We start from the raw sequence: 26,624 nt of genomic DNA on the forward strand, positions 1-26,624 counted from the left end.
CCAAGAACCACCGGAACAGCAGTAGCTGGCGGTGGCTGGGAGGGCACCACCGGAACACTAGTAGTCGGTTGCACTTGTGGAATTGGAAAAACCGTAGTCTGTCCAGAAGGGTCCGACGGAAACCTCTTACGGTAATCCTGAAGCATGTCCTGAAGATCCGAAATGAGAGAGGAGGGCATGGCTACCATGCCTTGACCCAGAGTCGGCGGAAGTCGCTCTCCCACAACATAAGGCTGTAGTTGTTGGCCACCAGCCTGGTCGAAATACTCCTCCGTGTCCGTTTCCTGTAACTTTACGTTTAAATCAGAGGGACTATAGGCAGGTCCATAAGTTCCTTCATCCTGAAAACCCTCCTCGTCAGACTCATCATCGAAAAGCATGGTAGGTAGACGGGAAGAGACTCGTCGTGGAGACGTCATCTCAGGCGTGATCTTCATTCTTTGAACTGGCATTTTTTGGCCCGTCGACGGTCTCGCCGCCGACGGCGTCGTCGTCGTTGGAATCGACGACGGCACTCCAGTCTTCGTCGACACAATCTTCGTCGTCGACGGGACCACCGTCGACGTCGTCGACGTAGTCTTCGTCGTCGTTGCGGCCGTCGACAGCGGCCTGCTAGTCGTCGTCGCCGCGGAAGCCATCGTCATCGACGAGATCGGAACCTTGAACGTCAACGAAGTCGCCGTCGTGGACACTGCTACCGTCGACGAGCCCGTCGACGGTGCCACAGAAACAGCGGGAACTTTAGCCAAAGACACAGTCGTCGACGTACCTGGTGTTTTCGTCGTCGACGGACGCTGTTTTTTATCCGGACCAGATCCTGAAGAGCCAGTAGAATGTTTGTCACTGGACTTGATCTTTTTGGACGGAGGAGAAGGGATCACAACCTCCTTTTTGTCCTTTAAGGCTGGTACCACTGTCATAGCCTGTCCCTGCCTCTCCTTTACACTCACGTGAGGAGATTGAAGGGGACCAACCCGCTCAGACCTGTCAGAGATCTTGTGAGGGGCTTGAAAAGAGGGCTCAGATGTCGAAGACCCAGGGGGAGACCTACCCCTCTTCTTTGATCTTTGCGAGGAAGCAGCAGACACGGAATCCTCCTCATCCGAAGAGAGCACCTTGCGTGTCTTCATCTTTTGAAGCCAGGTAAGAAGTCGGCCTTCTCTGTCCCGAAGAGTCTTGTTCGAAAAAGTCCTGCAGATCTCGCAGTCTGTGGCCTTGTGGTCAGGGTATAAGCAATAAATGCAATTATCATGCTTGTCCTCCACAAAAAGACGTTTTTTGCCACAACAGGCACAGGACCTGAATAAGGCCTTCTTCTCCTTGTCAGACATGATGATTTGAAGTAGAAACTTGAAGAAAGAAGTAGAAAAACAGTGAAAACTGAGCAGAGCTCAGTGGAGACTCCCTAGCACAACGTGCGGTAGAAAAATCTGAGGCTCTGAGCTCTCTCAGGAAGGTTCTAGAGGGTGAGGCTGCTCTGATTGGTTCTGGCAAAAGTTTGGTCTCTTTTTCACAAAAAGAGGTGGATAGAATACAAAATGAGATGAGGCCTAGGCCTAGGTTTCTCTTTTGTTTCTATGGTTTTTGTACTACCGAGGCTCCCATTCCGACGACGGGGAATGATACAAAGCATGGGAATCTATGAAAGTTCCAATACTGGGGCAACAGTTGCATTTCCCGGGGTATTTAAACTATGGAATCTTAGCGGAAAAGAAAGGGAAAGGGCGTCCGTTAGGTGGCCTGGCGATCTGGATCAAGCAAGACCTCGCTGTAATGGTTAAGGTAATTCCCACCAATCACAGGGATCTCCAGGCCCTCTTGTTGCAGTTCGCGAAGCGAGACCCTATTTACATATATAATGTATATGCCAGAAGTACCGGGGGAAAGAACTCGGAAATTCTAACACTTCTGGAGGAACATCTAGAAAATAATCCTCTCCACCCTAGTAATATTATTATAGGGGGAGATTTTAATGTAACTTTTGAACCTCTCCTGAATGACAATTGGGACCTTTTAGATGAAGAAGATAGGGCATGGGGGGGTTCCCAAACTGGATTTAGCACCCATCAAAAGATGGACACAAATCACTATCCAACTTAACTCTCTTTGCCTTAACAAAGGAGTCAGATCTGCCAACGGTAGAACATCGAGTGATAAAAGGGGGGCTAATACATACAAGACTGGCCCTCGGCAGAGTAGAATAGACTACATTCTTGTTAGCCTGAGTCTGTGGAGGCATTTGCAGGATATGCAAATTATAGACAGAATAGAGAGTGATCATAATCCCCTAACGGTAAAAATATCCTATTGGGAATCATCAGCTCCTTTAGAAAGGGCGTTTGACGCCGTTACCCCAGTAGACGTCGTTATCTCTAATGATATGCGACACGTCCGCTGGACTAAAGTCGCAGTCAACCAGGAGAATGTAGAATTCATAGCTGGTAAGCTTATTCAGGCAACAAATGATATGAAGAGGGCAGTGACTGAGGAGTGCACAAATATTGGAAATGATAGTGTAACCAGGATACATGAGGCCTTTTTTAAGGACCTACGAACAGTGTTTTTCAAGCCTTCCAAAAAAAGTGATTCTAGCAAACAACTCTCTCCACGCTGGTATTCAGAAGATTGTAGGCAGGCTCGTATGGAGTTAGGTAGAGCCCTTAAAGATGACTCGAGTATAAATGTCCGTGTAGCTAGGGCAGCGTACAAATCGGCCATTTTTAAATCCAAGCGTTTGTGGGATGAGCAGAGGTGGGCAGACCTACGGGAAGCAGGACAACATAAAGACCCACGAAAGTTCTGGAACATCTATAGGAAAGGCTTAGATAGTAACTCTGACAAACCGCAGAACTGGGTACCGCAGGATAAATGGGTATCCCACTTTAAACCTCAGTTTGCGATAGCAGCAGGGCAAGATACCACAGCTAAGGTGTTTTTTACACCCTTTTTAGAGGAGCCATTTACCTTGGGGGATGTTCAGCTGGCACTGGATAACGTTGTTCCTGGTAGAGCGCCAGGAATTGACGGCATCCCAGCTGATCTATTCCTACAAGATAGGGATACTTGGGGACCATATATACTCCTACTGGCAAATGCAGTGGCAAGGGGAGCAACGGTCCCCTTCTCATGGAAGGGGGCCGAAATAATTCCAGTCTACAAGAAGGGGGACAAATCCCAGCCCGGAAATTATCGACCAATTAGTTTGATCGACACTACCCAGAAGATCATTGGTAGGCTTATTTTAAATAAGGTTCTGGACTGGGAAAGGGAACACAGCATTTTGTCTCACCTGCAGGCTGGTTTCCGAACTTGCGTTAGCACGGTCGACCAAGTTATGCATTTTACTATGCTATACTGGAAGACCGTCCTAATTGGCAAAGGCAGCCTCTATGCCACCTTTATAGATCTTAGGGCAGCATTTGATCTGGTCCCTCGCCACACGTTATGGAAAGTACTCAATGAAATGGGAATGCCAGGGGAACTTTTGTCCCTAATAAGTAAGCTCCATCAGGAGAATTTTGCTCAGATTAGGTGGGGTAGTCCTGGTAATGTCACATCACAATTCCCGGTAGAAGCAGGTGTCCGCCAAGGATGTGTCCTGGCACCAACATTATTTTCCTTGTACATAAATCACGTTGCAAAAATTTTAATTGACTCTAACGTTGATGCTCCTATTCTTGCTGGAGGTAAAATCCCTATATTAATGTTTGCAGACGATTGTCTTATAGTTTCTAAGACCCCGAGCGGGTTACAGAAGGCACTAATAATTTTTGAGGACTTCTGTGTCGCCCGTGGTTTGGAAGTCAATGTTCTTAAATCTAAGTACATGTCTTTTAATGCACCTAAAGACAACAGGGGTACTGTCCATATGAGTAGCGGCCCACTCGAGAAGGTACAGGCATTTAACTATCTGGGCATTTGTATTCAACAGGACCTGTTCTGGAGGCAGCAGATTGATTTGGCCACCCTGAAGCACCGACAACTTTCTGGAGCTTTGTCTATAGAGCATTCCAGGTCTTTGACTAAACCGATAAGCCCGGTGTTAGCGGTTTACAATGGCAAGGTAGTTAGTTCTACTCTGTATGGTGTGGAAATGTGGGGTAATGAAAGGCAAAAGGGGATGACTGTCTCAGAAAACACATTTCTTAGAAAACTAATAGGTTTACCTCAAAGCACCCCATTGAATCCGCTGTTTTATGACCTGGGTATATCACCAATAGATTTAATCGCATCTCTGCGCCCAATATTATATTGGCTTCAAATCTGGACTACACCGGAACTGGAAACATATACCAGAGGGCTGATGGATGTGATCAATAGTGACGGTTCCCGGAAAGTCAAATGGCTGGGACACATTCAAAATCTTTTGACTGAGCTAGGACTAGGCGAATTGTGGAAGGATCCATTGCACGCCAGGTTCCCACCGAAGAAGACTTTGTACTGGAACTTGGTGGCTACAAAGATCTTTAGCACCACTCCTTCACAATCTCTTGTAGGCCTATTTTTAGAAATCAAAGATTGTTCCAAACTTGAGGAATTCTGGGACGTCATCATGAAGCCCCTTGACCGCAAACTCTATTTTCAGCTAAGAGTGGGAAGCCTGCCCATAAGGGCATTCTCAAATAAATGGTCCAGTGGGGGCAAGGTGGCTTGTCTAGCTTGCTCAGACGTTACTGAAACTGTCGCCCACCTTTTGTTTGAGTGCCCAATGTATGCAGCGCCGAGACGGAAGTGGCTAAAACCGATGTGCAGGACATTGGGAACAAGGAAAGGAATGTTTGCAGTCAGACTTATCCGGACTAGCCCTATTATGTCTGTGTACATAGCTGTGGCGAAATTCCTAGGATGGGCATGGACGATCAGAGCCCGACTCTTGAAAGAATAATACATTATTCAAAGTCGTAGGCTAAGCACCTCTGTTGAGAGTAATATTTTGCACATTTGTACTGATTTTATCTATTTATTCACGAAATTTATATCCTGATTTTATAATGGTTTTAATACTAAAGGTTTATACATGTACTTATATATATTGAGCTTGCTTTTATGACAATTGTCGAATAAAGCTTACTTGACTTGACTTGATCTGAAATCCTTTATGGAGGTAAATACATTATTGATTTATTAGAGTGCAATCTCTGACTGTCCAAGACAAGTGGATTTTTCTTGTCGTCTCATGGTCTGAAGGCAGAGTCCATGGTTCTCCCTTTTAATTGCTGCTGAGTATTCAAAATCTCCAAATCAGGTACAAGCTCCAACCGTTTGGCCCCATCCCTTCTACGTTACTAGCATGCAACATTGCTGGTTCCAGGTGGGTTGGCCAAAGGTATGGGCGCAGCATGTGCTGTGCACGGCCAAAGGCCGTGCGGAATGTGCGATTGGCCGACTGTGGCAGAGAGCCGTGTGCGGTGGGGTGTTTTCGTCACATATGCAATAAAATATTACTTTAAGTTAAACAACCCTAGAAATTCACTGAAAAAAACACAAGGTTAAAGTAACGTTATAGTTAGGTGAATGTCAGTAACACTTCACGTTTTGAGCTAAAATAAACACAGAAATTCACCAATTATAATTTGCAGAGCTATATATAACTGGCACCCCTGCCATGCACTGCTTATGACCTCGCATATTACATCACTCATGACATGTTCTATGACATCATTGATTGCTCCACACAGGAGACTTACACTCAAACATAATCGATTATCAAGACTCCAGGGCCAAATTCTATATCCAAATCAGACATCACTGAGTTTGGAAGCTGACTTCTGAAGTCGGACAGTACCGTTATCTAGGACTGTCTCCAGCATGCATGCAAATCTTAAAAGTTGCCAAGTGTCCTGCTTACAGACGTTTCAATGCAATCAAATGGAAATGATTTTGCAAATGGTGTCAAAACAATGGTCCCAATCCCATGATATGCCAAGAAGAATTTCTACTTATGTATTTACTACATTTGGAACATTCAAAACTACAGTTCGCCTCCATAAAAGTTCATTTACTGACCATAACAGCCTATTGGATACTGCTCTTAAAGGCTTCTTTCTTCAAAGTACCTGTAGCTAAAGATTCTCTACAAGGCATAAAAAAGTCTTCTCTCTTGTCTGAACACATTCATTGGCCCACCTTTTGAACCCAAGCTATGTTACAACATCTTTCTTGGAAAGCAGTCTTTTTAACTGCTATCATTTCTGCTAGAGAGGTAAGCAAAAAACAAGCACTCTCCAAAATAGAACCTTATGCTATAGCCCATTCTCATAGAGTAGTATTGTGCACAAACTCTGCTTTCCTAGCTAAGGCAGTATCTGATTTTCATATTAATCGGGCAATCACCAAACCAACTTTTTTCTTGAAACCTTCTACCCTGGATGAACAATCCTTCCACACCTCTGACATGGAAAGAGTTTTACATTATTATCTCCATAAAAACAAGAAAATATGTGAGTCTAATCTGCTGTTTGTTAACTATGGTAAAATGAGACCAGGAGACTCTACCTTTAAACAATCCATTCCTAGACGATTGTCTTATGCATCACAACTTCCTACCAACTAGCAAACAGACCTCTTCCAGGCAGACCCGTAGCTCATTCTAATAGGGCTAAGGCAGCTTTCCTCGCATGGCTGTGAAATGTTTCTATTGTGGACATTTGTAAAGCATCAACCTGGAAGTCAATACATACTTTTTTAGACACTATTGCCTTGCAATAGCTACTCCAGAAGATACTAGAGTAGGATTAGAAACTAAAGAATCGCTTCAAAAAGAAATTGGACAGTAAAAATAAACTGTTCACTTAATGTACATATTTGAATTAGATGTTTATAAAAAGATGAATATGTATTTATTATAATATACACCTGTTTGGTATTAGAAATCTATCAACTTATGTTTTTCCACCTTTTTCACCTTTTTCACCTTTTTCACCTTTTAAGTTGAATCTGTCTTTGTGACATTTAAATGTAGTACAAACATTTTTATCAGGATGAACCTGTCGGTTTCTTCTGAATAAATTCACTCTTGAAGGACTGCTGCATTCACTGTTTGGATTCTTCATACCCTGTGTTATATTGGATGAACAATATATCAATGGCAAAGTGCTCCGGGTCCACACAGACATCAGGAGATGAGTCAAGGCTTGATATCAATGACGATTCTAACGATGTAGAACTAGAACTCCAAGTAAGTAACCTTTGCGTTTCAATTTTACCACACATTAGTACTGTCTTGCCCAAAATGTCTTGTTAATAGCAGTTTAACTTCTTAATACAGCAACTGGCAGCTGAAAGCTAACCTTTGCAAAGGGTCTGCAACTGCGCAGCATCACATAGTTTTTCCAGTAACTTTTGATTTGTTTGAGGTAGAAAATGTTTTGGTTGAAATTTGCAAAATATGTATCACAGTGGCCCTGGGCATATTGCAACGCACCTATTTTGACCTTGGCAGCACAAGACCTAGGAACTCATTACAAACAAGTTGTCCATTAATTATGGTGGCAATACAGGATAGAGAATGATCAAAATCGGGGTATTAGTATTACCAGTGGATTACACGTTTTTCTACAGTAGGCCAATAAAGAATGGCGAATAACATGCAGAAATCGTTATTACCAGCTTGATGTTTGCATATTTCCCAAACTATGACAAAACTTTTAATTCCAGTGTCAGCCAGAACTGAACTTTCATTCAACATATAACAAGTACCCAAGTATCGCACTAGCAATACCCCCTGGTGAGTTCTTACCTCCAGTCTGGTGACCGCCAATCGGATGCCAGCTGCTCGCCCATTAGATGAAGAAGGAAGGATCACCTGAGGGCTTCGCAAGAACTTCAGGCCCCATTCCCGGGAAGCAGAGGCCCAACGTTCACCTTCTTTTCCCATAGGACTTTCCAGTGCAGTCTTCACCATCAGCTCGGTTAGTCGCTTTCTGGCTCTGGGAGCATCTAGAATGAATGAAGGGGAGGCATCCTCCAGTCAAGCGACAGCAGCCATTGAGTGAAAGGATAGCAGTCCCGAAGCCAAGGGAGCGCAGCCACGCTTCAAGGTGACACGGAGGGAAGCCCCCAAGGCCAGGAAGGGGCAACCCAGAGCTGATGAAAGTAGCTCCTTGGCTAAGCGAGAGCAACTGCTGCAATAATGGAAACCTGCACCTTAACTAAGGGAGAGAGTTATGCAAGAGCAAAGCAGGGCGCTGCAAGTGTTAAGGGAAAGCATCTCCCAAGGACAGCAGCTAAAGGACCAAGCAGTGCGTCACAGTAATCGCTAAAGAGACCAGTACTTTGGACAAGGAGGTATAGGTCCTAGGATAACATTAACAGAGGACAAGAGCCCTTTGGCATGAGGAATAAAAAGGTCACTGCTCTCAGTAGATCAAGCCTTTTTCTCACCTTTTATAGCCTCCCTCAGGTCCTTGAAGTCAGCTGGATGCAGCAGTGGGCGTGCTCCGGGCAGGTTAACCATCTCTCGTAGCTCCTAGTGAAATAACATGGAAACAGACCTATTACTATAATGTGATCTAACAAGAGAGCTAGTGCCCTCAAAGAAGAGGTAAACACACACAGGCCCCAACTGGCAAAGGATTCGCCAGAAAGCCCTCTTCTCACTGTCAGAGGCAAACACACAACCTTGTAACATTAAATATTTGCAACATGAACCTTATAAAATCTAGCAAGACGAAGTGTATAACGTTGTATTTTGTAGAGAACATGTACTGATGTAAATCAACCAGGAGGCCACTAGTCCAATGTCACTTGTGACAATAAAGCTGATGAGGGTTCAGATTATGTACCTTCAGCATCTGAAACATTGCTGCAGACAATCCGGTCACTTATCCGTACTCTAACTGCATGCAAGAAGTCAACTGCTGTCTGAGGTTTTAGGTCTATAGGGATAGGCCTACTTTCCAGTCCATGAGAGTAGTCGAATATGTTGTGATCTGCTGACCACAGTTAAAAGATTGGTTCAATGTCTATTCGACATTAGTATGTGAGCAGTCAGTCAGTGCTCGACTGCCCAAGACTAGTGGTGAGGAGAAATAGAAGGAGATGAGGATGGTATGTGAAGCAGAGATAGAAGAATCTGAACCAGGAGATAATGCTGTTGTATAAAGGAAGAAAGAAGTGACTGAAGGCTGAACTTTATGAGGTGCAAACTGGCAGGTGCATAGCAGTCACTCTTCGATCGGGAATGGAGGGTGGAATGGGGAACACTGGTACGGGCAGACAGCCTCTCTAATGCACGGGATAGAGGATCTCAAGCCCCATGAAATATCAGAATAGGGGTCACAAGAGCAAACACAGCCAGAGTAGCTAAAACAGTACTCGTGGGGGTGTGGCCATGATGGCGGCGAGGTAGGACGCTTCTCGCTGTCTCTCCCGCGGGCCACCGATCTAAAGTACTATTTCTCGACATTGGATAGCCCCTGAAACGCTAAAACACCAAGATATCCCTGGCGCACTTGCACGGGGTACTGAGGAGCCAGGAGACGGCGACCAGCAGCTCCACGATAGTTGGTAGCAGGTTGAGGGCCGCGAGGTTGGGATACTGATTCATCGGAAGCTGCCCTCGAACCCAGAGATAGTGGCTGCCGCCGGAGGAGTTAAGCAGCGGCCCATTGGAGGAGCAGCGTGACACATGACACGAGCGGCGGGGCCTCGTGAGCTGACTGGGGGATCCCTAGTGGAGGTGCGAACAGTAAAGACCCCTCCAGAGGGCAGAGCGGGCCCAGCCCTGGGCCTACGAGGCCTCATCAGTGGCGTGGGCTTCAGGAGATGCCCTTGCAACGCTGACTGGAGGGGCCTAGGTGGATCCGGTACGAGAGGTGAGCAGCAGAGCGAGGGGGCCTCAGGATGGCTGAAGGTCTATGTGGCAGAAAGGGCAGGCCTAGTGGTGGGACCGGAGCGACAGAGCACTACTAAGGCCTAGCACACTGCGAGTCTGGAAGTGAGGAGACAGGAGGCACGAGCTGCGGTCACCTGTGGGTTGGCTTGAGGAGCTCAAATGGAGGAGCGGTCAGAGCGGACGCCGCCGGAGGGCAGAGTGGGTCCGGTCGCGGCCCAAGAGCCTTTCTAGAAGGCGCTGAATCTACACCAGAGGTGAGCAGTGGGTGGCCGAGGCCTCGAGACTGCTGCGACTGCAGGTGGTGCGAGAGCAAGTGAAGTAGGAGGGTCAGAGCAGCAGAGGCCTTGTGAGACCTGAGGCACTGAGGCTCCGTGTGAAGAGGTGAGCCTGAGTGAGGCTTGAGAGCTTCTCAGAGCTAGTCCACAAGGCAGGCGGAGGAGAGACTGTGCCAGCTTTGGACGTACTGGGCGCTGGACAGTGGGCAGGAACTGGTTGCATCAGTCACCCCCGGAGTGGCCCCAGTAGAGATTAACGGGAAGTCTTGGGACCATTATGGGCAGGAGTCTGCAGCAGGGGGTCTACGTTTAGAGCACATCAGGCGGCAGTTGAGAATGATTAACCCTCGTATTGGCGATAGGGGAGCAGCCTGGAGCCCTGAAGAACAAGTTACTTACCTTCGGTAACGATATATCTGTAAGAAACAGTAGTTAGTATTAGATTCCTTACCTTAGAATATCCCCAGGCGTCAGTCTGGATCCGGAAACTTTTGCGTAGCAGTACCCCTGCGCGTCGGTAGGCGTCGTCTGCAGGCGTCCCCTGCGGCTCCGCGTCCGTCGTCGGCGCCGTGCGCCGTGATGACGTCGCTGGAGTATATAGACGCCGCCTCCGCGTGCTGACGTCAGTTCTTTGCACACAGCTTTTCCGCGCCAGAACACGCAGAGCCATGTGAGAACCAACACTGGTGCCATTTGAAACTAGGGCCCTGAAAGGGAAGTCCTTAACCCTAGGTATCAGTTCGCAGAACGGGGAGGATGGGTGGGGCGGTAAGGAATCTAATACTAACTACTGTTTCTTACAGATATATCGTTACCGAAGGTAAGTAACTTGTTCATCTGAAAAAAACAGGTTAGTATTAGATTCCTTACCTTAGAATAGATACCCCAGCAATACCAACCCCGGTGGTGGGTCTGCGAACCAATACCATCCTACACCAGAAAATCCTGGAGGACCGAACGGCCAAAGAAGCCGTCCCTCCGGACTTGACTGTCCAGGCAGTAGTGCCTCGCAAAGGTGTGCAGCGAGGCCCACGTAGCCGCCTGGCAAATGTCCTGCAAAGGGACTCCCCGGCCCAGGGCAGTAGTAGCCGCCGTGGCCCGTGTGGAATGGGCCCTCAGCCCAACAGGAGGCTCCTTCCGAGCCAAAGAGTAGCATGCTTTGATGCACAGGACGACCCACCGAGAGATGGTTAGTTTCTGTACCGCCCTTCCCTTCTTCTCACCCACGTAGCCAACCAACAGTTGGTCATCCACCCGGAACTGGCGTGTGCGATCCATATAAAATGAAAGCGCACGTTTTGGGTCCACACGATGGAGCCGCTCTTCATCTTTTGAAGGATGCGGAGGCGGGAAGAAGGAGGGTAAGGTGATGGACTGCCCGATGTGAAAAGCAGAAACTACTTTGGGCAGGAAAGAAGATCTAGTTCTAAGAACCACCTTGTCTGAATGAACGGACAAGAAAGGAGGTTTTACAGAAAGAGCCTGGAGCTCACTCACTCTCCTGGCAGAGGTGATGGCAACCAGGAAGGCCGTCTTTAAAGTCAGAAGACGGAGAGGACAGGAATGAAGCGGCTCAAAGGGAGCGCACATCAAGAAAGTCAGAACCAGGTTCAAGTCCCACTGAGGCATCACGAACGGAACAGGTGGATACATGTGCGTGATGCCCTTCAAGAATCTCGTTACAATAGGGGACTTGAACAAAGATGGCTGATCAGGTAGCCTTAAGAAGGCGGAAAGGGCAGAAAGGTAGCCCTTGATAGTGCCCAGAGCAGAGCCCTGCTGGGCAAGAGAGAGAAGAAAGAGGAGAACCTCGGAGAGAGGGGCAGAAAGGGGATCCACAGCCTTTGCTGTGCACCATGCCACAAATCTATTCCACCGGCAGGCGTATATCGACTTTGTGGAGGGACGCCTGGCTGCCAGAATCACATCACAGACTTCAGGAGGCAAGTCAAATGGCCTCAACTGTCGCCGCTCAATCTCCACGCATGGAGGTGGAGACTGGACAGGTTCGGGTGGAGGACTGTCCCCTGCTGCTGCGACAGAAGGTCCTCCCGAAGGGGCAGGCGGATCGAGGGACCGACTGACATGCTGAGTAGCTCGGGATACCAGTACCTTCGAGCCCAGTCCGGAGCCACAAGGATGACTTGGGCCCGGTCGCGCCTGATCTTCTTCAGCACTCTGGGCAGAAGTGGTATAGGCGGAAAGGCGTACAATAGACCGCAGCTCCACCCGCGCCGAAAGGCGTCGCCGTGCGAGTGCCGTCTTGGAAACTCCAACGCGCAGAACTGATGACATTGCGCGTTCTCTTCTGTGGCGAATAGATCTAACCAAGGCTCTCCCCATTGCAGAAAGAGGCCTTTCGCCACGTCCGAGTTCAGACGCTATTCGTGATCCACCGAGCACCGACGGCTGAGTTCGTCCGCCCTGGCGTTCAGAGAACCTGCCAGGTGTTGAACCGTCAGAGTCACGCCCTGACGTTCCAGCCATTGCCAGAGACGCAGGGCCTCCTGGCAAAGGGTCCACGACCCCACTCCGCCCTGCTTGTTGCAGTACCACATGGCGGTGGTGTTGTCCGTGAACACCTGCACTACACTCCCGTTGACAAAGGGGAGGAATGCCTTCAGTGCTAGGCGAATCGCCCGCAGCTCCAACATGTTGATATGGAGCCGGGACTCCGCCGGAGACCAGATGCCTCTGATCTCCGCCTCTCCCAAGTGGCCTCCCCAGCCCTGGAGGGACGCGTCCGTCACAACTACGTGCTCCGGTTGGGGAAGGGAGAGGGATCTGCCTCTGACCCAATCGCGGTCCGTAAGCCACCACTGCAACTGTCTCGCAGTGCCCTCCGAGATCAGGACATGGTCGGATAGGTTGCCGTGATGCTGGGCCCACTGAAACTTCAGGTCCCACTGCAGAGCCCGCATCCGCCACCTGGCGTGATGCACCAGAAGGATGCAGGAGGCCATCAGCCCCAGAAGCCGCAGCGTCAACCTGACCGAGACCCGGGATAACGGCTGAAAGATGGGAATCAGAGCCTGAATATCCCGGACCCGCCGTTCCGGAGGATAAACCCGAAACTGCGCCGAGTCGAGAACCGCTCCGATGAAAAGGAGCTTTTGAGAGGGACACAGGTGTGATTTCGGCACATTGATGGAAAACCCCAGCTCGTGCAGGAGGTCTGCCGTCATCTGAAGGTGGTGGACGACTGTCTGGTGCGAGCCCGCCTTCAACAACCAGTCGTCGAGGTAGGGGAAGACTGAAACCCCTAACCGGCGCAGATGAGCTGCGACCACCGCCATCACTTTCGTGAACACCCGTGGGGCGCTGGTAATGCCGAATGGAAGCACGATAAACTGAAAGTGCTCGTGGCCTACCGTGAACCGCAGGTAACGCCGGTGGGCCGGCAGGACGGGGATGTGAAAATACGCATCCTGCAAGTCCAACGCCACCATCCAGTCTTGCGGGTCTAGAGCAGCCAAGACCTGAGCCAAAGTCAACATCTTGAACTTCTCCTTCCGGAGGAAGCCGTTGACGTTCCGTAGATCCAAGATAGGACGCAGGCCCCCCTTGTCCTTCTTGGGTACCAGAAAGTAGTGGGAATAGCAACCACACCCTACTTCTGGCCCAGGAACGCGCTCGATGGCCCCCTTGGCCAAGAGGGCCGTAACTTCCTCCTGCAGAAGTGTCAAGTGGTCCCCCGACACACGGTGGTTCTGCGGTGGCATGGCTGGAGGAGTGGTCTCGAAGGGGAGGGAGTAGCCCCTTCGGACGAGCTGCAGCACCCACCTGTCCGATGTGATAGTGCGCCAGCGGGAGTGGTGATGGCGAACCCTGCCACCCACTGGCGTCATATGGGCCTGAAAGCTCGGACTAGGAGGATTTGGAGGCTGATGCTGCGGGGGGAGGTGTGGCCTGACCTCGCCGTTGTCCCCTACCGCCTCCACGGCGGAATCCACGGCCGCCACCGCGTTGAGAAGTGTTCTGCGGTGCGTGGCTGGCAGCACGTGTGGGACCGCCCCTTCCTTGGCCACGAAAGGAGCGAAACGAACCCGTTTGCTGGCGCTGGGTCAAGAGACCCAAGGACTTGGCTGTGACCCTGGAGTCCTCGAAGCGCTCAAGCGCGTGGTCCGCTTTGTCACCAAACAGGCGACTGCCATCGAACGGCATGTCCATCAAAGTATTTTGGACATCCGTCGAAAAGTTGGCGGATCTCAGCCAGGCGTGGCGACGAATCGCCACCGTCGTGGACATCGCTCTGCCCAGCGAGTCGGTCGTATCAAGACCACACCTGATGGAATATCTCGCCGCGTCTCGGCCTTCAATCATAGCCTGGCCGAGCTTGTCCCGTACCTCCTGCGGGCATTGCGGCAGACACTCCGCGAACGTATCCCACAGAGAGTGGGTGTAGCGGCCCAAGAGGCATGCGGTGTTGCAAGACCGCAGTCCCAGACTCAGGGACGAGAAGACCTTCTTTCCATACTGGTCGTACCTCTTTGATTCCCGATCGGGCGGGGCCGACGGGAATGCGGTTTGGGAAGTCGAGGCCTGGATCACCAGACTCTCAGGGGTGGGATGGGTGGACAGGAACTTAGGGTCGTCCGGACACGGACGGTGGCGTCTGGCCACGTTCCTATCAACAGGCGAACCTGAAGCGGGCCTGGACCACGTGCCCAAAAGAGCGTCTGTCAAGGCTTCATTGAACGGCAGCAGAGGCTCCTGTGGGCATGACTGCGGTTTGAAGACCTCGGTGAGGATGTTAGGCCTCACTTTAGCGACGGGGAGCTCAAGGCGTAAAGCCTTGGCAGCCCTCATCAACACCACTGAATAAGCAGCCCCAGCCTCCGAAGCCACAGTAGGAGGCGAGACAAAACCAGGGTTAGGAGAATCGTCCAGACCACTGGCCTCACCCAAGTCACCTGTCCAGTCCACGTCGTACTGACACTCGCGTGACAGAGGGTCCTCAGACCCCTCCCAACCCTCTCCATAATCTTCATCCTCACCATATTCTGAGTCAACGATGTAGACCCCCATCGGCGCCGGACTCGGCGTCGGGCGACGCCGGTCCGACTCCGTGTCCGGAGTAGGAGAGGGAATGGGGGTGGCGCCGCCCGGAGCCGGCGCCGGAGCCCCGATGCCGGCCGGAGCCGGCGACGGAGTCGCGGCGCCGCGCGGAGGCGGCACCATGGGTTGCCCCGATGGAATCGGCGCCGGAGAGGCCGGCGGACCAGCCGGCGTCGACCCTGAAGGACCCAGCGGCGCCGGGGCAGGAGCCGTCGGCGGCGTCGGGGCCGGAGCACCCGACGGCGTCGGAGCAGGAGCACCCGAACCGCTCGGGCCCCCGGACGGGACCACCGGGCCCGCAGGCGCCGTAGGCCCCGCCGGAGGAGACAGCGCCCTCATGGCCATGAGGAACTCCTCTATCTCCTCACGCGACGCGCCTTGCCCAGGGACCGACGAGTATGGATCAGGCAGCGTCGGCGACCCACGCGGGGCCGCGGGGGTGGGGCTACCCGAACCCCCGGCCGCATCGCGCGAGCGTCGGGGGGGAGTCGGGGGTGCGATGACGACGCCCCGACTTCTTGTGTTTCTTACCTGAGGAACCGGAGGAATGGTGACGACTTCCGGAGCGCTGGTGGCGGCTCCGCGACCGTTCTCTCGACCGCTCCCTCGACCTCCGGCCGGACCGGGACCGCTCTCGACGCGGGGCCGACACCCGGAGCTCGAGTAGCTTGCGGGACCGCTCCCGTCTAGCCTTACTCGTCAAGGCCCGGCAGTCGACGCAGGACTCCACGTCGTGGTCCGCGCCCAGGCACCGGAGGCAGAGTCGATGGTGGTCGGTGACCGACATCGTGCGATCACACCCGTCACAGTTCTTAAAACCGGGCATCCTACCGGCACCTTAAGAGTTAGAGTTAATCAAAAAACTTTGGTCAAAAGACCGGAGTACTGCTCTTCGGATCTGTGCTAACTGGCGCGGAAAAAAGAAGAACTGACGTCAGCGCGCGGAGGCGGCGTCTATATACTCCAGCGACGTCATCACGGCGCACGACGGACGCGGAGCCGCAGGGGACGCCTGCAGACGACGCCTACCGACGCGCAGGGGTACTGCTACGCAAAAGTTTCCGGATCCAGACTGACGCCTGGGGATATTCTAAGGTAAGGAATCTAATACTAACCTGTTTCTTTCAGATGTAGGAGGCATTGCGGACTCACAGCTTCATCTTAACGTCCCTGTGCGGGAGATCACGGCTGGGAACAGGGGCCCACCCTACGTTACGGGTCTAGAAACCCTTGGGTCAGCGTGACCTCGCACAGGTGAAGGAACAACCGGACCCCAGTCTAGCCTGAATTTGGTGAAAGTGCCGGACAATGGCTGCTAGAAGGGGGAAGAAAGATCGTTCCCTCAAGGATATGCTTACGAAGCCCATGAGTGGCGTAATGGCAGAGCAGCACGGTGGAAGAGCCGGTGACCTGGGCGTTCCTGGAATCCCTCTTCTCTTTACTCAAGAAGGATCTCCAAGCGGTCAAGGAGGACTTAAGATCAGAAATCAAGGCGATCAGAAGGGACACAGACGCACTCGGAGATAGGGTGCGGCGCTGAAAGATAAGGGTGATACTCCGTAGGAAGAGTCAGAGGCCATGAGACAAGAGATCATACACATCCAAGAGCAACATATCGACCTACAAACTCATTTGGAGGCCCTCGAGAATCGTTCCCTTAGGAACAACGTTCGTATCCCGGGAGTGTCGTCGAAGGCAGAAGCAAGCAATCTCTTTGGATTTGTGAGAGACCTTTTTAATCATATACTGGGCAATCCGCAGGACACTGTTCTTAAGATAGACAGAGCACACAGAGTGGGCGCCCCCGCTCAGACAAAGCCCCTCCAGCAGACATCCTAGTCTGCATGCAAGACTTTCAAACGAAGGAAGAAATAACACGCAAAGCAAAGGCGATGCACCCCATCTCATTCCGCAATCAAACGCAGACTCTATTTCAAGATCTATCCGCTTTAACACTGCAAAAACGCAGAGACTTTCGCCCAGTGACTACCCATTTGCGGAACCAGAACATTGCTTACTCATGGGGTCGCCCTTTTTTTAATCATCTTCCGTTGGGAGGGAAGACTCCGATAGCTGCGTTCATTGAAAGAGGCGTGCCGGCTGCTGGGACTGGAAATGCTCAGAGAACATGGGGATGAAGATTGAAGATCCCCAGCCCGTGGGGAGCAGCGGCTCGCTGGCTGAAACAGGAACGCCACCGCAGCTTGAGCAAGCCGACTCAGCCGAAATCGCAAGGGGACAGCAAGAAGCTCAAGAAACCATACCGTCTGCATTGGCGAAAGACAAGGGCACCTGAACACACATGGGGGTTCCCCTTACTGTGTTTTCTGCTGTGGGCGGCGGGGGGGGGGGGGGGGGGGGGGTGTGTAGTGGCGAGAACTTGGCCACAATATGGACCCCCATATACTTTCCCGAGCTGGGTAAACCTGTTTATGTTTTCATGGGATCTTTGTTAATATGTTTTGCATTCTTGTTATTTGTATGTTTCGGGGACAATGTTGGGGACCTCCATCCACCCTGCTACTTTACCATCCAACCCACTAACACACTTGAGAGCCCGATGGTCACAGGCGTAGCTCAATGGATGTTAATGAGGAGGAGACAGTCCGGATTGAGGGCAAGCTTTAACTCCACTTATGCAATCCTCTAAACTTAAAGTGCTCTCACTTAACGTGAGAGGGCTCAATAACCTGATTAAACGCTGGGCTGTGCTATTGTATGTAGAACAGATGCAGGCAGATATTTGCCTGTAGCAAGAAACCCACCTCCTGACCAGGGACTGTTACAGACTCAAAACAAAGGCATTCCCCATCCAGATGTTTTCCTCTAATTTAACCAAACCAGCAGGGGTAGCCATCTTGGCATCATAGGCTTTTAGAGGCAGAGTGGTTCAGAAAGAAGTTGAGATCAAAGGCAGACTGCATACCTATCGCTTTGCAATCGGAGGCCAGGGACTAATAGTAGGGTAAAGCGACAGGAGTATAACCCATAGACCGAATTGAGATCTGGGTGTACATGTGTTTTCAACAACAATATCTCAATCGGATTCAGAAAAGAGGCAAGTATATATCTATGCACAAAACATTACGAGAACGCGGAAAAAAAGGAAGAGAGGCTGTGGATTTCAGTTTTAGAAAGTGCATATAGCCTAATCTATTTAAGAACACATTTCATACAGGACAGTTGTAGCAGCACTGTAGGCACAAAATGCGGTGGCAACCTAAGGGGGCTTTGTGCACTAAGTGTTAGTGAAGCAAAGGGTGACGGCGCGAGTGACCTTTACTATCCCACGCAGCACTCAACTAACTGGCAACCCGGTCCTGATGAAGATCCTGATTAGATAGGATCGAAACGCCGTCGACCCTTCATACAGTGTGACTTATGGCACAACATCAACCTTGGTTCTCAAAACGAATAATAATCACTCATTGATTGAGGACGAACCATTGCCTTTGTATATATTGTGTTCTTTTCACCTTGTCACATTGACCCCTTCGCTGTGTTCACCAACTTGTCACTCGCGCCTAGTTGACTTCTGGAGGGCTTCCCATCCACAAGAAAGGGAATATTCCTACTACTCCAATGCTCATAAAATATATGCCAGACTGGATTACTTGCTGGGCACTAGGGATATATATTCTTTAGCTACAAGCACGGAAATACTCACAGCTTCCCTTTCAGACCACGCAGCCGTGGTAACAGTAGTATCGCTCCCACCCCAGACATCGTCCCGTAGACAGTGGAGACTGGGAGACACCCTATTTCAACGTAAATCGGTCTTGGACCAAATAAAACACACAATAGAGGAATATCTCTTCCACAATGACATTCCAGAGACTAACATATCCAATCTGTGGGGAGCATTTAAAACAGGGATACGCTGCGCTTTTATAGCGATCTCGGTGGCAGACAACAGGATGATGAGGGAAAAGAAAGAAAGCCTATCCTTACAGGTCAGGGAATTAGAAAGTATACATCAGAGGACCGGGGCCCCCAGGGTGAGGCGACAACTATCAGCGGTTCACGCCCCGTTAGCGGCACTAGATCTGGATAGAGCGGAATACACTGCTCTCCGATTATGACACTCCTTTTATATAGGGGGGGATAAATGCTGGCAGCTACTGGCATATAGACTTCGGTAGAACCGGCAGCAGCAGAGTATTCACACGATTATGGTTTTAAAGGGTGATCCGGTGACGAACGACACATTGATAGTCGAGACGTTCAGAGACTTTTATGAGTTGCTCTATTCCTACACCTAGACTGACATTAGACAAAGCTGCGATCTTGGAGGAGGAGTTTTGAATTGAGGTTATGATCTCGGCTATATCCCGGTTGAAGTTGGCCAAATCCCCTGGCTCTGATGGCTTCACAGACGCCTTTTATAAAGCCTTTTGCCCAGATATTGCCCCCATATTGAGCAGGCTTTTTAATTCCTTTGCTACACCAGGTGCTATTCCGGCCTCCATGTTAGAGGCTGTAATAACAGTCATCCACAAACCCTGAAAAGATAAAACTCAATGCAGTGCAAACCGGCCCATATCATTGCTTAATATAGATCTAAAACTATATATATGCATGCTAGTGCAGAGATTGGATCAATACATGCATGCCCTGATCGATCCCGACCAGGCGGGTTTCATCTACCAGAGACAGACCAGCAACAACCACGGGAACCTGTTTCTACAGTCTTCGGCTACTCCGGAAAATATTTCCCTTCATTCCCATCACCCACCGCAGAACCTTGGTTCATGCGATGGTAACCAGCCGCCTAGACTATGGCAATGCTTTGCTGGCGGAGGTGGGTTTCACCCTTTTGTCAAAGTTACAAACTGTTCAGAACACAGCCGCGCGAATGATTCTCAATCGTCCGCTAGAATTCGCTTGTCCCGGACTGGTGGTCGAGCGTTTTTCTATCTAGCTCCCATATATTGGACCCAACTCCCACAGACCCTTCGCGCCAATCCAAACTATGGCTCTTTCAGAAAACAGCTGAAAGCCTTTCTCTTCAGTAAATAGACACTCTTGCTCCTCTCACTTCTAGATAGATTGCTAGTCAGCGCCGCGATGCTCCAGGGTGATTTGTGCGCTTAATAAAACCTAACCTAACCTAACAACACCAGAAGGGTCCTACGTGTAGTAGATAAGGCCTCCAAATACCCAGGTAGTTACATGATGATGACAATAGACGCTGAAAAGGCGTTCGATAGGGTACACTGGCCCTATCTGGAACAAGTTTTGCTCATTTTGGCCTTGGGGAATGATTTCTCATCCAGGTTTTAACTTGCTATCGCTTTCCCACGGCCACCGTGAGAGTCAACGGTCATAGATTGGCTCCACTCCAGATAGCCAAGGCACCCCTGCTATTTGCATTATACAAGGAGCCGCTGCCTCACAGAGTGCAGACAAACCCACAGATACTGGGAGTCCCATTTTGGGGGGTGGGGGGGCACATTCTAAGCCTCTATGCAGACGACATTTTAGTGACCCATAAAGAACCTGATACACCACTAGGGACATTCCTACAGGAACTGGAAGACTTTGGCAGGGCTTCTGGGCTCAAAGTAAATGTGGAGAAATCGGTAGCCCTTAACCTCTCTCTCCCCCCTCAGACAGTGGAAAGACTCAAGGGAAAGCACCCATTTCAATGGTTCCATGACACAATTTCCTACCTGGGAGTTCAAATAGCTGCTTCCACACATGCTACTGCTGTTACCAACTAAACCAACTTACTCAGACAAGTGCGCACCAATATACATAGATGGAAACACCATCTGATTTCGTGGTTGGGCAGAATAGCAGCTATTAAGATGACGGTCCTCCCCAAAATATTTTATCTGTTCCAGACACTTCCATTGCGCCCGCCATCAGGCATGATCCCTAAACTACAAACAGAGATCATGCATTTCATATGGCAGGGTCGCAAACCTAGGATAAAAAAGAGTCTTAGCTTCTTACCACCAGGTGAGAGTGGGCTGGGAAACCCAGACCTCCAGCTGTACTTTCAAGCTGCGCAGTTAAGTCACTTAGTGGAATGGAATAGAACAGATTCGGGAAAAAACTGGCTGATTCAGGATATAGCGGTAGCGGCACTTCACAGATCAAAATTCAATATTTAAAGAAAGCCCATAGTCCCCGGAGCCTCTATATTTCTGACATCACACGGACAACAATGACGACATGGGATCAGACTAACATTAAGCACAACCTCACAACATTTCCGTCACCCCTGACCCCACTGTTTGACAAAACGGACTTTGAGCCAGGAGTGGGGGAGACAAAATGTATAGCGTAGCCCAGTCCTAGTTTCGCTCCATGGGCCACTTTTTTGATATCGAGGGGGTATTCTCGTTCCCACAAATCAAAGTAGATTATGGCATCCAGGAAACAGAGCACTTAAGGTACCTACAGCTTAGACATTGGGTCCTGCAGCTGCACAATAGAGTTGCAGCAAGTTGATATCTCACCTTTTATGAGAGATGGCTTTTGTCAAAGTCCTCAGATGAGGGAATAATCTCTGAACTATATAAGATGCTGAACATGCGAAACACACATACATACAATGCAAGACGGGGTAGATGGGAACAAGACATTGAGAGATCCCTCAGCAACATGGAGTGGGAAGGCATATGTTATAGAGCACGCCACACTGCCAGTAACATGGCTTTGACAGACACACTCACGAAAGTGATCACTTATTTGTACTATACGCCCGAGAGACTGCACAAGATCAACCCATCAACTAGTGCAGATTGTTAGCGAAATTGCAGTGAGACAGGTGTGTTGGTACATATATTATGGGATTGTCCCCAAATCAAAAACTATTGGGCCCAAGTATTGGACGAAATCAACAAGCACCTCGAGACTCAACTAGTTCGATTCCTGGCACACATCTTGTTAGGAATATCAGACCCATTGGCATACCCACTGAAGTCTAGGAGGGGTCGCTTGATAGGAATAGCGTTGGGTACTGCCATGCAGAATATCCTTGCACACTGGGGAACCCAGCAAACCCCCACATACATGGGTTGGTTGACCCGCCTATGCACACCCTGGGAATGGGAAAAATAACACTTAGACTTACCGGAAAGGGCGCAGACTTTCCCGAAGTCTGGCTCCCCTTTTTAGCCCTATTGACACATGAGTTCCGTGAGCTCACATGTCCCAGATACTTACGCTTGTTACGATTGCCAGAGGACGGGGTGCCACTTGCCTTGGAAAACCACTGGTGTATAGAGATTTAAAACTTGCTAAACTCAGTGCAGGGTTGAATGGAGGATGTGTGGGGGGGCGGGTTGGGGTTATGTTCTGTTATTTTATGTATGCTGAATGCTTGACTTTACACTTGTGCTCTGCATAGCCTATAATTGTGCCTTACTGTCTGTTGGAAGTCTCCTCTGCTTTTTTTCTTTTGTATGGTCTGAAAACAGCAATAAAACAGAATTAAACCATAAAATAGTACTGGTGGGAAGTCACGGCACATGTGCGCACACGGCTGATGCTTGGAAGGTGGCTGAGGGCTGTTGCGTTTAATCTATGACCAAACAGCTCCATGAGGGGAATATAACATATATATTTATTTGTCCACGCCCTTGCGTTTGCAGAGAAAATTGTTGTTTCCAAGGTATGCCCTTGCAGGGAAATATACAGCACCAAACAGTCAAAAACTAGCACAAGATCAGTTATAAATACTGAAGATATTTTTTTTTCTTCAAGTATTAATTTTTATCAGTTCAGTATCACATTTTATTACGATTATGTAATACACATCTTTATTTATATTAAAACAATGTAACTGGTATGTGGTAGCCTTTTGTCGCTTACTTAACATCTGGGGGACACCCGGATTTCCATTCACACCATATCCTTCAAGGTGAACCAATTTGTACAAATACTTTGGCTTGAAGCAGCAGCACAGTAGCGGCATGATTGGCCAGGGTTTATCCCACCAAAACCCACGGTAACAGCACGATGCGATACAGCTCCACATTTCTGTAGGTTATAATAAAACACGAGCCCGTGGCCTCACCCGACACACAACTTGGCAGTTCAGTTCCTACTGAACAATCAGAGGTCCATTTCTACTGAAGTAGTACAGCAAACAGATAACTCGCTTGACAAGATATCACGGGGGCGTTCATGAGAATTTACGTTTCTCCAAGACACCATCCCACATTACTTAACTCCCCGCCCATCAACCTCTTCTCATCAGTCAACACTGTAATTTCAGCATATTTCCACTTCTACAAATCTCTTAACCAGCTCGAGAGTGGCAGGCGGATGTGGCCTGCATTAGATGGCAATTTGCCTTTTCACATACACAAGTGCTAAACCTATAAACGTGCATACATGCTTTGTTTTGTTGGTGCATTTCATGAGTCCCATCAAGCATGCCAGTGGGCTGTTACAGCAGCCTACCTGTCAGGTCCAACACGCATTACAGCTCCTCCACCCAACAGTGAGAAACGACTGGACTCCACACCATGTGGTAGAAGCCTGTCTCACCATCACACACGGTTATTGACCAAGGGAACATACACCGAGGGCCCTCAGAGGAGAACTGGTATGATGGAGATAGTTACATTGAGTGCTAGGTAAATCAATTACTGAGGGAAACTGCCCTCACAAATAGAAGACACCTTGCCAGTCACCATCAGCCAATGTCTGGGTCATGGGTTACTCTTACCATACCCTAAGGTCTCTCAACTCTCATCGGTATTGTTGCAACAACGCGGAGTACACATGTAATGGCCTCTGAAGAAATTTTGTTCGTACGTAACGTTATAAAAAGACTTTTTAGGTTAAACTACCCAAAGGCCCTCCGAGTTCAATGAGGTTTGTGCTCTAGATTTCAGACAGGTGATAACATAGGGAAACAGAATTAGATTTTGTTCATCCTTAACTTCATTTGCTGTATTGTATTGTAGCGCAAACAAATGACCGACAATAAATCTAGTTTCTAGGCGTGTTACAATAAGGAATTTGTAACTATGAAAATATCAGTGCAGAAGAACAAAGAAAGTGGTGGCGATGGGAGTGTAGAAGGGGATTACAAAGAAGTCAAACGAAGAGGGAGGAAGAAAACAAATATGGAGGCAGTTTGGTTGGGTGAGTGTTGGCTTGAAACTGTGGCTCTTGCAGAACCAGTGCAATACCTGGGCAGCTGGTTACAAAGTGTTGTTTCTGTCGGAATTTTTTTCATCAAGTTGGTGTCATTTGGTGAGGGGGAGTTTAAGGCCGTTGATGGACGGAAGGATGCTTTAAGGTTTTGAAAACAGAACACTTCTGTGTAGGTAGTTTGGGCTTGGTGTTTTTTTTCACTTTTAAATGGCTTTTTAAGAAATTAGAGCTTTTAGAAGTAGCCAATTAAGTGAGGAATGTGCTCTGGAAAAGATGCTCATGTTTCTTCAAACCAAAAACAAATCTCATAGCTCTTTAATGTACAGCATTTAGTTTAGGATATGGGTGAAGATACTTATAGGTGGACATGTTTTGCAGAGGTTATTATTAATATTATTACATTTTTAAAATGTGCGCAGCTAGCCCAAAGGGGTTTCTCGGCGCAGTGCAAACAGGAAGGGTAAGTAGGAGCATCAGATTAAAAAGCTAGGCCTTCAGGTTTTTACAGAAAGCCAGTAGTTTCTTAACGGCTCTGGGACAGAATTCCATAGTTTTGAGCCTAAATATGCAAAGGAAAGCCTTTTGATAGAAGTCAATCGGAACCTAGGCACAGTGAACAAGGCTTGGTTCAAAGACCTCAGAGGTCGAGTGGGCTAATAAGGCACCACCAAATCCTGAATGTATAGTGGTCCTCATCCAGCTCTAGCCTTGAACATGAAGCATAAAGCTTTGCATTTGATGCGCTTAGAGATCATGAGCCAATGCAGCTAGTGGAGAAGATGGGAGACCGAGGCAAATTTTGGAAGCATGAGCAGAAGCGTGGCTGCTGCGTTCTGCGCTATCGGCAGCCAACAAATTGGTTATACAGGCGAAAGTGGACCATTTTTGTCAGCCTTTGCACCTGTGGCCCAAATGAGAGCTCCAAGTCAAGTACCACTTCACTTTGGAAGCCAAGATCTTTATTAAAGTTTCTTGCATTAGGTTTAAAGTTACTGAAGCTGCTCCCTTACCTGGCTTGGAAACTAAACTTATCAGGCGGTTCGCCGACTACATGAAGTCAAGCAATTGCTGTTTGCTAATTTTCAAAGTAAAAGATACAAGGACACACAATCAGGCATTTTCAGTTCTGTCCCACTAACTTGGATTTTCATTCCAGTTTCTCTAGAGTCTTCCGAAACTCCACTAAACTTTTGTTGATTGAAATGATATGTCTGTGGTGTCTTAAGATTTTCTGAATGCATTAAATTGTGGCATGTGATCTCCAATTCAGTTATCAAATTGCTAGCATGTATGTACTTCGTTGCTTTTTGTTTCGTTGCTTGTGCACATACAAAACACCGGGGCTCCAAGCATATTTTGGTCTGGGGTATGGCTGGAAAACAAAAGAGGCCTTCTTCAAACACAGGCTAGGGATTCTACCCGCCATTCCTTACCTACCACCATGGTTGAGGCAGAACTACGGGACCGAATGCCGGCTCTGCGGAACAGGAATCGAAGACTTGGAACATTTACTGTGCACTTGCCCGAGGCTGAACGATGAAAGAGTAGCTCTGTTGAAAACAGCTTTCAACGAACTAGGAGTCCGCTCACGCAGACAAGCTGTCCTCGCCTGTTTTGATCCCTGTTTTCCCCCACTAAACGGGAAGCTAGTGAAATTTCTGAAACTAGCAGAACTGAAACCAATAACCCAGGCACTTGGATAAGTGGAAACCCGGGACAGGACCAAGTGCCTCGAACAATTTTCCCCGCGGGGTTTTACTGTTTTTTATCTTTACTATTCGATCAATTACGAATTTCTGTTTGGAAGGCTTTTTTAAATTTCTTATGAGATTGTTTTTAATGCACTCTTTGTAACGGTTTTTATTAACCAAACAATAAAGAATTACTACTCGTTGCTTTTCAAGCACACATGGTCTAATTGTATAAATGTTTGTACAGCATTCTGCTGCTCATGGAAGCCAAGTTTGCACAAATTTAATAACAATAACAAATTATAAAAGTTCCCCTCAGAAACTTTCAAACGCTTGCGTCTGAGTGTTTCAGGAACTAAACAACGTAGCTAAGTGATTAAGGACATTGGGCAGAGCACTCAAAATTAATGCTGGGAAAACAAGCCCCTGCTTATCAGGTGATACCAGAGTGGCCCCTTCACCGAGAACAGTGGGGGTGAATCTTCATTTGTGTCAGATGTGCTCTTCAGCTGTGGAAGCCAATGTTCTTGCTGTATTCTGGAGTGTACTGCCTTTCTATATTTCTAATTCTGCCTTGATGTTTTACTGATTCTTCACAAATTGTTACCCACTTGAAATCTGGCCTTAAGAAAGCAAATACTGATC

General features: G+C 48.9%; 1 protein-coding gene across 1 annotated transcript in view; it reads right to left on the bottom strand.

Moving 5' to 3' along the window:
* The window catches only part of FDXR (ferredoxin reductase), a 414,311-nt gene that overhangs the window by 196,112 nt on the left and 191,575 nt on the right, over positions 1 to 26,624 (bottom strand). Inside the window, exons 8-9 of the mRNA XM_078654476.1 lie at positions 8,383 to 8,467; positions 7,739 to 7,938 (exon numbers count right to left, since the gene is read on the bottom strand). Of these exons, the coding sequence (XP_078510602.1) occupies positions 7,739 to 7,938; positions 8,383 to 8,467 (285 nt within the window). The remainder of the gene's footprint in view (positions 1 to 7,738; positions 7,939 to 8,382; positions 8,468 to 26,624) is intronic.

Source organism: Lissotriton helveticus, chromosome 7, assembly GCF_964261635.1.
Source record: "Lissotriton helveticus chromosome 7, aLisHel1.1, whole genome shotgun sequence".
Lineage (NCBI taxonomy): Eukaryota > Metazoa > Chordata > Amphibia > Caudata > Salamandridae > Lissotriton > Lissotriton helveticus.